Raw genomic sequence first — 11,866 nt, 5'->3', positions numbered from 1 at the left:
TTTCAAGGTGCCTTACGGGAGTCGGCGCGTTTGCCCCTCTTGCACCTCGCCGCCGTTGCGAGTTGCCACTTGCCACTCGCAAACGCGTCGAGCCCCGTGGCACCCTGAAAATTCAATCTGAATATCTATAAATTATAATCAAAAATAAAATATAATTTGTATAAGAAACATCATTCTGTATACAGTTCGACAAGGCTTTGTTTGAACGTGGGTGATGTTGACGGTAGCGCTGCTGGTAAAGGAGAACTGTCAAACACATGTCAAAAATGACGTTTTTCTATGATAGAAGCGTTTAGTTCCTTTTCTCACCACGTCCAAATAAAGCCTTGTCGAACTGAATGTTCGGAAATAAATTTTGCAGTGCCGTATTTCTTATTTGCTTACTATAATTTCTATAATTTATTCTGAGGCCCACACTGCCCCCCTTTAGACCTTCAGCGCCCACAAGGAGGCGTAATCGCCCACATTGGGAAACGCTGTACTATATGGACGTACTTCCTCTTCCGCTTCCTCATCCGCATCCTCTTCCTCAAAAAAATATCCTCTTCCTCATCCGCATCCTCTAAATTTGCGCGTGACAATTCCTCTTCCTCCTCCTCTTCCTCATAATCACTTCCTCAACAACCCTAATACGTAATACATAAAAAAAGTAAAAAATATCCTTTTCATTTTTGCAAGTCGATCAAAAAGTAGCCTAAGTTACTTCTTATTACATTAGCTATCGGCCAATAAAAGTCCCGTCAAAATCGGTCTAGCCGTTTCAGAGATTAGCCGGAACAAACAGACAGACATACAGACAGACAAAAATTGTAAAAATTGCTATTTGGGTATATGTCCCGCATGTAAATTCATATGCATGTAGTAAAAAACTGTTCTTTCAATATTACAAACAGACACTCCAATTTTATTTATTTGTATAGATTTAAAAATTGCGAGACGTAGCTTTTGCGGCAGTACCGACCAATGCGGGCAACGGGTAGTAATAATAAATATAAATCAAAACTGCTAAATTGATTTTAATTATTTTTTCAGTGGTTAATATTTTATTTTATACCCGTGCGAAGCCGGGGCGGGTCGCTAGTAAATAAATAATATTATTATCTTTGCTGTCAAGTGTCAACAAAATGTCAAAATGCAGTCCTCATTCACGCTCCTGCTTTCTACACGTAGTCCGCCACACAACTTTTTACGAAATTTTGTTTCCCGTTCATTTTACTTGTCACTAGCTAAAATAGCCGACAGCCATATTCAGAAAAAAAAACACTGTCGGGCAAGTGACAGATGTCATTTGTCAAACATACACATTGATCAAACTTGAAACTTGTTTATTTTGCAAAATACAAAATAATCCGTCGCAATTATCTAATTTTATAAAAACTTAAGCTACTGCACAACATTTAGATGTTGTTAAAAGTAATACAAAATATAATGCAGTGAAATAATCAAAAATCATGAGGCGAGGTCATGCAAGATCAAGTGGATGGCGTAATGAAAATCCTAGACATTTTAGGCCCCGAAACGGCGGCAATCCTTTTTATCGACCACCAAGGCCAATTTTTGGTCTATTAGATACACCACGGTATGTTAATAAATGCACTTATTATTATATTATTAAATCCTGTAAGAATATTTAAATGTCAAAGATATCCTAAGTACTGAGAACATAATATAGGTAGCAATAGTATTTTTCTTGTTGCAATAAAGCTAAGCCCATTATTGACATTACTGTTAAATAAATATTTTATTTGTAAGTACATTTTACACACTTATTTTATTGAATAACAATAATTTCCTTTTTATTATTCTAGAAAATTATTATATTTTTAATACCTATATATTTTGTATACATACAGTTACCTACATACAGGTAAATTTATAGTCTCGTTACACTATCTGTTGGAAAACTTCAAGTCTTATAAAAATGTTATATTAGTCGACGACATAAATATTGATCTCCTAAACCTTATTAAGTGCTTATTTAGACACCATGAGCTCTCATGGATTGCTTCCTGCCTTAAATACACCAACTAAAGAAAAATCTTGTTTAGATCATGTTTTGCTAGAAACTAATGAAAGTGCCATTACCCTTATCTTAGGAACTACTATCACTGATCACAAATCTGTGCTATTTAATGAGACCAAAACCTCTTAAATTACTTAAAGTACAAAGCCTCTACAACTTAAATGAATAATTTGAGTATCGCACCTCAGTAACTTAAAGTTGTAACGACAACAACCTTTGTAACTTCAACTATCTTAATGAGTCATTGTAAGTAAACTCACAAACAAAAGAGGTTGACTATAGACTATTGTAATTGTTTGCACATGTTTGCCAAATGGCTTCAAATGAACCTAAACAATACTCAGGTATAATTCGGATCTTTGCCGCAACCAACAAAAATTCAAATAAAATGCCACTTTATGACTTAGGTTATAGGTTTCATTTTACTCTATCCAAGTAGCTTTTACACTACAAGCGGCAGCATGGGTCGCCAGTCGCCACCAGCGTTGCCAGATATATTTGTGCCAAGTCGGGACTTTTGATCTTTTTGAGTGAAAAAGCGGGACTTTTCAGTCAAAAGCAAGACAAAGTAAAAAAGTTTTAAATCAAAAGTGTATTGAATTTTTATCTTTTTATTTGCGTTAAAATAACGTTTACGTGACAATAGATAGCTAAAGTAGCCATATAAAATCCACCCCTCTACCTCCCACACTCTTAAATATCTTCATTACGGTGCACCTTTGTTTCTCAGCACGCTGCGCGTACGTTCGGGCTTTCCCCGATAAGCGGGACTGAGGCTGTCCCGCGCGGGACATTGAATTTTGATGGAAAAATCGGGACGTCTGGCAACGCTGGTCGCCACACACATGTCAGTAGAAAATGATACCTATAGTCTATGTCACAAAGTGGCATTTTAATTGATGTTTCATCGGTCGCGGCTAGCCGCGTTAAATATCGGAAAGTCACTTTACACTCCACATTAAAAGTAAAAGTTACTGTACCTACTGAGACCTTTTGAGAGAGAGAATTATTAAGGTACATTTTGATCATCAGATTTTAGCTTTCGTACCGGGAGCATCCTTGGTCATTGTGAGTTAAAATGAATTCAACGCGTAAATTTTAAGCACTAACATATGCTGATAAGTTGAAATCGATCAAAGCAGTGAAAAGTGGTTTGAAAAGGAAAGATATTGCCGTACAGTTTAAAATACACGAGAGTACATTATGTATCATATTAAAAAAGAAGCTGAATTATTGAAGAAGCAAGAATCAGCAGAAAGTCTTTTATGTAAAAGACGAAGAATAGCTAAATTTCCTAATTTAGAACAATGCTTATTTACATGGTTTAAACAGTGTAGAAATAAAAACATTTGTATTAGTTACCTAGTTCGCATATATCTCTATAATTCCTAAACAAAGCTCATAAATTATTGACCTCCGCAAGTTAAATCTATAAATCAATAAAACCTTACTAACTTCAAGCCTTTAGGTAAATAAAAACCTCAACATTTTTTTTACGTTTCCCTTGGTCTTTACCTTATCGAGATTCTACTGTAATATACAAAAAAATAATAGGTAAAAATGCAACAAAACAATTTATACCTAGAAACAAATATATAATTAAACCGTGGATGACAGCTGGAATGTTGAGGTGCATACAAAATAAAGATAAATTACATAAAAAGTTAAAAGCAAATCCTAATAATGAAATATCATAAACAACTTACTTAAGATATCGAAATCATTGCAACACTATAATATATAGCTAAAAAACTAATATGACAGTGAACAGATAAAACAATGTTAAAAATAATTCTAAAAAGATGTGGCATAAAATCAAATCAGTAACTACCAATAATAATAATACAGAATTACCAATCCAACTTTTAAAAACAAATAGCAATCCGGTAGAGTCAGTTAACCAAATAAATAAATATTTCTCTAATATAGGAAAAAATCTATCTGAAAAATTGAAACATGTTAACATCCCACCATTTGAAAAAACTTTGAATCCTTCATGCAAATATTTTGTTCTTTTACCTACGGACCATCAAGCAATATTTAGAACAATTCAGCTATTAAAAAGTGACTGCTCGCCGGGTGTTGATGGTATAAGTGCTGAGATTCTGAAAAAAGCTGTCTGCTACTATAATACCAGTACTGATTGACCTAATAAATCGCTGCTTTGATGACGGAGTCTTCCCAGATGCACTTAAGAAGGCTGTAGTTCATCCAATCTACAAGTCAGGTGACAGAAGCAGTGTCAACAATTATAGACCAATTCCGATCCTACCTACAATATCAAAACTATTTGAGCGTCTTATAAATACTGGGTTAGTTAAATATTTAGAAGAAAACAATCTACTATCGAACTCACAATATGGTTTCCGACAAGGCCGTTCAACAAACAATGCAGTACTAGATCTTTTTAATTTTATAGTTCACAAATAAGTTAATAAAAAGAAATGCGTTACTATATTTCTGGACCTTGCAAAGGCATTTGACACTGTTTCTGTCCCCTGTCTTGTAGATAAACTAGAAGCTCACGGTATCAGAGGAACTCCACTGGCACTGTTATCTGATTACCTGCGAAACAGAACTCAAACCGTAAAAATTTACGACAATATTAGTGAAAAACTGCCGATCACTTACGGGGTACCGCAGGGAAGCATATTGGGTCCCACTCTTTTTCTGTGCTATGTGAATCAGCTCTGTGCACTTAACCTCCAAAACTGCCGTATCTCTGCATATTATGCAGACGACACGGCTCTTACCTTTTATGGAGACTCATTTGAAGAAGTTTTTAGTTCTGCTCAAGTAGGATTTAACAAAGTGTGCCATTGGTTATCGTCCCCACTCCCTTACCCTAAATGAAGATAAAACAAAATACATTGTGTTTTCAATTCAAAATCGTAAAGAAGTAATGAATCTCAAGAACCAAATTTATGTGTACAAATGTAATTTTCGCCACCTTCAAATTGTAACTGTCCCAAAATTTCCCGTGTATATAATATAAAATATCTGGGTATTGAGATCGACTCTAATCTAACTTTTGAGAACCACATAAATTCGGAAACTGTTCTACATTTTCAAAACACTACGGAAAGTGGCAGATAGACAGATTATAAAGTCAGTATACGAGGCATTAGTACAGTCCATCATATCGTATTGTATGATGTATCATTACGTGAGGCGGAGCTTCCAAATCTAAATTAGAGAGCCCAAAGAATGCTACTGAAAGGTAGCTTATAAAACCTCGCCTATATCCTACAACTAAATTATACGACGACGCCCAAGCCCTTTCTGTTCGTTATCTCTATTGCATACACATAATAATATACCCACAGAAGGCCGTAGAACACTGATTGCCCACACAAGGCGCAGCTACGCTACCTGTGAGCCGACAGCCGTCCACACATCTTTTGCTCAGAGATTTATTGAATATTTAGGTAGCTCACTCTATAACAAACTAGCTGTCCCGGTGAACTTCGTGTCACTTAAAACCTTCCCTGGACTTTTACGAATATTTTAAGACTAAAATCAGCCCAATCCGTTCAGCCGTTTTCGAGGTTTAGCGCGACTAACACATTTGAAAATCCATTTTTATATATAAGAAGATGTAACAAACATCTTTTTATATCTAACTGCACCAAAACTGAATGCAAGAATATAATTAATAAATGGTTACTCGGTCTAATTATGAAGAAACTGAAAAGAAAAGAACGTACAATTTATTATCTACATATTATTTATCTACATATAAAAAAAGGTATAATATTTGTTATTGTAATCTAATAATCATATTACACACACACAACCAACAAACAACACACATAGTATACACACAATGAAATAAATAGGATTCTTTTTTACTTTATGAGATCTATATTACAGGCTTGGCCTAGCTACAAGTTGCAACTATAATATGTGTAAACAATTAGTTTTTAAGTACCTTCTATTCTTGTAATTTGTGGAGATGAATAAACGATTTATTATTATTAATCAAATATGATAATATTGTGCCACAAACTACAAAAAGAAAAAAAGCTAATTGTAAATCATTTTTACATAATTTTCCAGCTTTCCACCACCAAACCATCCCAATAGGCCACATGCATATGGTGGTAGATTTGAAAATATTGAAAGGGGACGTGAAAAACATTCAGGAGAGTCTAGTTATAGGCCCGATCCTCACAATTCTTATCAGAGTAATTCAGAAAAACCACGGTATAATGAAAGACAAAAATTTTTTGCAAAAAACAGGCCTGAATATGAAAAGCCTTCTGATTCATACAATAATCAAAGAAACTTTGTGCAAAATAAACATGACAATAGTTTCTTGCATAAAAATAGCATGGGAGATGTTGATCATCGGCAAGTAAGTCACAATAGAAATTACAGAAGTGGTAATATTGATCCTTGGAATGATGACGCCAGACCATATAGACCAAGAAATTATGACCCTGTACAGCGAAATGATTTTCCTGAGTCAAATAAAATCCCTTTACCAGAATATTCCGGGCACAGGCCTCCATCATCTGATCACTACGGTTGTAGCTCTTCAATTTCAACGATTGAAAAGTCAAACTCTTTCAGCCGATCAGTAGATGATACTGTTGATATTGTAAGGAAACGTCTTCAAAATCGATCTGAATCAACAAGTTTTGATAATTATGAAAACAGGCAAAGTATAGAAGATCAAACATTTGGGCATGATCAAGTGAATACATCAGATGGATCACAAGAATCTCCAATAAAAAGGAGACTTCAGAGACAAAGACAAAGTGATAAAGTAAACTGTGCTAAAATGAAAAACAAAATAGTGAATCAGCTGTTTAAAATGGACAAAGAAAAAATTCACAAACTTATGGACAATCCCAACTGTTCTTCCAAATTTGAATTTGCAATCAATAGTCTTATAACTGAATCACAAAACAGTTTTAATAGGCATTTACGATCTGTTGCAGAGAAGTCGTTGTGCAGTTCTAGTGATGATTTTATTCAGAGTGACAACAACACAATATATGAAGATACATTCATGAAACAAATGCAATGCATATTAGATCCACAAGATACTATACTTCTAGAAGATATAAAACCCATTGTGATGGCAGAACTGAGTAGTATATTGCAAGTAGATGAAGAAGATAATCAATATATACAAGATGAGCATATTATGCATTTCAATGAGTTTCAACAAAGTAACTCGAGAAACCAAAACATACCAACGGATCAAATGCATTGCTATGACAATTATGGTAATGTTCAAGAAGACTATGATAACAATTACTGTCACAAAAATCTTGATAATATGGTGTCCTCTCATTCTCATGAAACTGAACGTTGGCCACTATTTCAAAGAAGGCCGCAGAGAATAAGTAAACATTTTAGTACTGATACAACAACTTCTCAATATCGTAATTCTAATGACAAAATTGATCACTCATTTGAAAGTCAAAAAGGTTTTGATGCTAATACCGAACCACTATCTGAAGAAGATGACACCTTTGCAGAACTTGATAATCAGTATCATGTGGCAGTAGATCATGATTTTATTGAACAAGAAGATAGCATATCTGAACAAAATGCAGTGAATCGTACATCATACTCAGTCTTTGTTAAAAGTGAAAAGGTTGAAAAGGAAATAGAATGTAAACAGGAAGTAAGAGAAGAAATTTGTGATAGATCTTGCACAAATCCAAATCGAAATGACACGGTTGAAGAAAAACCTGAAAATTTAAAATTTTCTTTCACTTCAGATGTTGAAAATGCTAAAGTTAGTGAACAGAAAAATAGAGAGTCTAATACAAGTCAAAGTAAAAGGAGAACAATCGATGATTTTCCCAGTAATAAGTTTACACCAGACTCACGCAAAAGAACCAATGACCAAAAACCATCTCATCGAAAAGAAAAACGCAAAAAAAGCGAAAACAGTCAAACTTTGGAGACAAGTAAACAAATTTTGAATAAAAATATAATTATAAACGTAAATGATTGCGCAAATAAAACATCCGAGAAGTGTGATGCACCAAAATCGATATTTAATTTATTCTTTTCGAAAGAAAAAGATAAAACAGTTTCTAAAGAGATAAACGTTATTTCAGAGAAGCCTGTTATTAAGAAAGAAGTTTCAAAAACACCTGACGCAAAAATTGATAGAAGACGAAAAAAATGCAACTCAATGTCATCCAACCTATCCACAAGTCCAAAAGAATTGAATAATTCATGTAATATCAGTTCAACATCCAAAACAGACACCAAAGCCACTTTAAAAACAATTGACATGTTTACTGAAAAACCTAAAAAAGTAAGTATTCATCAAGCCCATAGAAATACTTCAAAACTTGATCTTGAAAGTGACAAAAAATTAGATAAAACAGTATTAACCAAGCAAGTAAGTAAATCACAGGCTACAATTCAAATTCCTAAAAAAATATCATCCAAAGAGACACAAACCATAAAACCAAAAAAGCAAACAAGATTTAGTCAAACTATTAATAAAGCTATGGCGTTTAAAGCTACACAAACCGATATAAAAGTTTGTGATAAGCCAGGCTCAAAAACCACAGATCCACTTGAAAGGATGAAAGAAATTGATTTAGAAATACAGGCTTTAATTCAAGAGAAGTTTAAATTATACAGCTCAATTGAGTCTAAAGAATCAAGTACAAATTCTTTAAATAGTCTAGGTATGACGGTTCTAAATGTTGGGGTTGAAGAAGAGCAAAATGAGCCAATACTAACAGAGGATGCCATTGTGGAGAACTTTGTAAACATCCCTGATGACGAGTTGGAAAAAATTGTATTTAACAGTGATCCACATGAATTAAGTACAGAAAACGATGGTAGAAAAACAAATACGCGGAAAGTTACTTCCCAAACTAGTCAACTGTCAGACGTATCAGCAAGGACAATTAAAAAGCCCAATAAAAAATTCAAAACACCAAACATATCACTTATTGAACAAATCATAACAGACGAAAGACCATTAGAGGATATCATATCTCTTGATGATTATGAATTAACACCAGTAAAGAAAAAAGGTAAAAGTAAAAAACCTCGCCAAATATCTAGGAAAAAACCAGTTCACAAGGGAAATCTCTCTATAGATTACTATAAAAAATACAGCCTTAAGGGGTGCTCTGTTGTATTGACGAGAACAGATATACAAGAGTATTTGAAAGACACTACTGTGACATCATCACTGGGGAAAGATGAAAACTTAATGTGTAATGTTGAGCCAAGAGCAACTGCTGACGATGTACCAACTAAAATTATAGAAGAAGCAGTTGTTAATGAGATCCAATTTGATATGCTTGATGTATCCGAGGACATTGTTATTGGCGATGTTTGTGCTGTTAAAGCTGACAATGACAAGGACGCTGTTGAAAATGTTTCCTTGTCAATTAATGAGGAAGTAATATTAGATAACAGCCAATCGTCCATGGAAGAAGTGGCAACTACAGTTTTTGGACAAAATGATGGGTGTAAAGTTTTTGATTATTCAGCTGATGAGAATTTAAAGAGAGACTCAACTCTCGTATCTGGCAATGGTGATGCTATACTAGCTATTGAGGTATGTTATGTAATGGGTAATTCTATGAGGAATTTGCAGCTGTTTCATCACAAACTTGTTTTGAATTAAAAAAATTTCTTTCAGTGTGTTGAAAACAATTTCTTAGCTGCATCCTTAGATGGACATGTTTACTACTTTAATTCTGATGGTCAACTGCTTTCTACATTATATGGATCAAACTTTGCAGTAACATGCCTTACCATAGTGAAAGAAAAGTATGGTACTACTGTCTACACAGGTTCCCTAGACTCTAGACTAAGACTGTATGACTTGGAGGTAAAATTACTTTTATATTTGTCTGTTAGCTAAATCGAGATATCTATTTAAATTTATAATTTCCCTTTTTAGACGGGACGTCCGGTAGGTGCAGAGACAAATGTGCTTAGTCCTATACAGACAATGGACCGAGCGTGGGACACATTGTTTGTTGGTACCAGAACAGGATTTGTTTTGCAGTTTGAACATAAGGTAAACCATTACTATGCTTCATTATGCCATTTTTGCGTGTTATAAAAGATTTTTGTTAACATTGTAGTAATAATTTACTGTTAAAAATATATTTATTAATTTCAGAATAACTTGCTGATCCCAGTAAGTTCTGTGAAGTTTTCGGACCAGTCTATTTTGGCTCTGAAAGCAATGAAGGAAGGTCCCCGTAAAGTTTTGCTTGTGGCTGCCAGGTCCGAAAATGTGACAATAAAGGATGCCCAAACAGGCCTATTGCTACGAACTCTGGTTGGACCCAAAATGACAGTCTACTCACTTCTCTATGAAGATGGCAAAGTTTATTGTGGAACAAGTAGTCATCAAATACATGTTTTTGACTACACCGTAAGTTTTGCTTTAACTTTATAAACATTAAAGGCTGTATTTATAAACCACTGTTACCACTAAAGTCACTCTTAGAATACTGTTTTAATTACTAGAATGTTCAGTAAAGTACTAATGGCGTATGGCGCATTAACTGAGTGCAAACATAATTTTCATTATTCATAATTATGAAACCTAGTACTCTTTGTGCTGTCAAAAAGTGCTGTCAAAACATCGTGAGGAAACCCGCACATAGTTGGTCCCAGACGTATTGACTAGTTCTTTCCTCTGGACTAGGCCGACTATGATGCGAGAATGCCGTATGCGCTTGGGCAACCATACGGACATTTAAAAATATTGTCCCAGGCACTACAATATTTGAGGAGTGGTTACTTCGCTCTGAAAAATACTGTATAAATCATCCACAACGGATGTAAAGGCCTAGTTTTTTTGTGCTGTCAAACTATTGCTGAAGACTTAGAAGTTGGTTCAAGTAGTCAAACCTTGACTTAAGTGCTACACGTTCTTGATATAATTTATGTAAATCTAATCGTTTAAATTATCTGACGGTGTTAGGGCACATTATATATGTAAGACGCTGAGAGTGTATGATTACTATTGAGTTTAAGAGTATGTAGTTTATTAAGGCATATATTTAAATCAATATCTGTAAATTCCCTTTTCTCGATCAAAATATTTGAAAGTTTCACCAAATATACTGACTTGCATACTAATTATGCACCCTAAATAATGCGAATTCAGCATACTATTTAAAGTTATTTGCGAAACTGTTTTGCTGAACGAATAACTATTATTAAAATAGTATATCTAACAATTCCTTAGTTCAATAAACATACTACAACTTTTTAAAGGAAAACCATCACCTAAATTACTTTTAGGAACATCATTTATTCTAAATAAAACCAAATTTAATCTGTTATGTTCATATAATTAAGAACACATAAAAATCATCAAGTGCTAACTTAACATGGACTAAACTTTGGCACAGTGAATGGTAACTCAGTTTATAAACAATAATAATAAACAATCGGCAAAGAGCGAGTCGGATTCGCGCACAAAGGGTTCCTAACCGATATATTGCAAAATAATTAAGCCTCCGGCTTAGGAATTGCACTCTAGGGGTTGACAAGTTACTAAAGAAAAAAAAAACAACTGGCTTCAATTATGAGTCGACGGAGCCCCGCGAAGCCTACTTCTGGGTGGTTCACAAAAAATAACCACGATGGCTAAGGCGGGAGTTACGCTGCGCTACGCTCCCGCCTTAGACATCTAACCTAACCCAATCAAGTCGTATTGGGCCAACATTGCTATTAATTATTTAAGAATCATTAATAAATTTATTAAATCATACAATTACAATACAGTAGTGAATTTTGATAATTTTTCTTAATTTTTATCAAGAAACCTTGAATTATATAGTTTTGGGATGATAAAATCTTTCACCATATCTCATTATA

At 34.2% G+C, this 11,866-nt stretch overlaps 2 protein-coding genes across 2 annotated transcripts in view; one reads left to right on the top strand and one right to left on the bottom strand.

Moving 5' to 3' along the window:
• Nucleotides 1-1,308: 1,308 nt before the first annotated feature.
• Nucleotides 1,309-11,866, top strand: part of LOC121726677 — a 13,102-nt gene continuing 2,544 nt past the window's right edge. Inside the window, exons 1-5 of the mRNA XM_042114144.1 lie at nucleotides 1,309-1,579; nucleotides 6,083-9,578; nucleotides 9,663-9,854; nucleotides 9,927-10,046; nucleotides 10,152-10,409. Coding sequence (XP_041970078.1) covers nucleotides 1,452-1,579; nucleotides 6,083-9,578; nucleotides 9,663-9,854; nucleotides 9,927-10,046; nucleotides 10,152-10,409 — 4,194 coding nt within the window. The 5' untranslated portion in view covers nucleotides 1,309-1,451. The remainder of the gene's footprint in view (nucleotides 1,580-6,082; nucleotides 9,579-9,662; nucleotides 9,855-9,926; nucleotides 10,047-10,151; nucleotides 10,410-11,866) is intronic.
• The window catches only part of LOC121726678 (two pore potassium channel protein sup-9), a 23,190-nt gene continuing 21,802 nt past the window's right edge, over nucleotides 10,479-11,866 (bottom strand). The window contains exon 9 of the mRNA XM_042114147.1: nucleotides 10,479-10,488. The gene's annotated coding sequence lies outside the window, so the exon portion shown is untranslated. The remainder of the gene's footprint in view (nucleotides 10,489-11,866) is intronic.

This window comes from Aricia agestis, chromosome 4, assembly GCF_905147365.1.
Source record: "Aricia agestis chromosome 4, ilAriAges1.1, whole genome shotgun sequence".
In the NCBI taxonomy this organism is placed as follows: domain Eukaryota; kingdom Metazoa; phylum Arthropoda; class Insecta; order Lepidoptera; family Lycaenidae; genus Aricia; species Aricia agestis.
The sequence above is the reverse complement of the archived record's forward strand: the minus strand, read 5'-3'. Positions and strand labels throughout refer to the sequence as shown.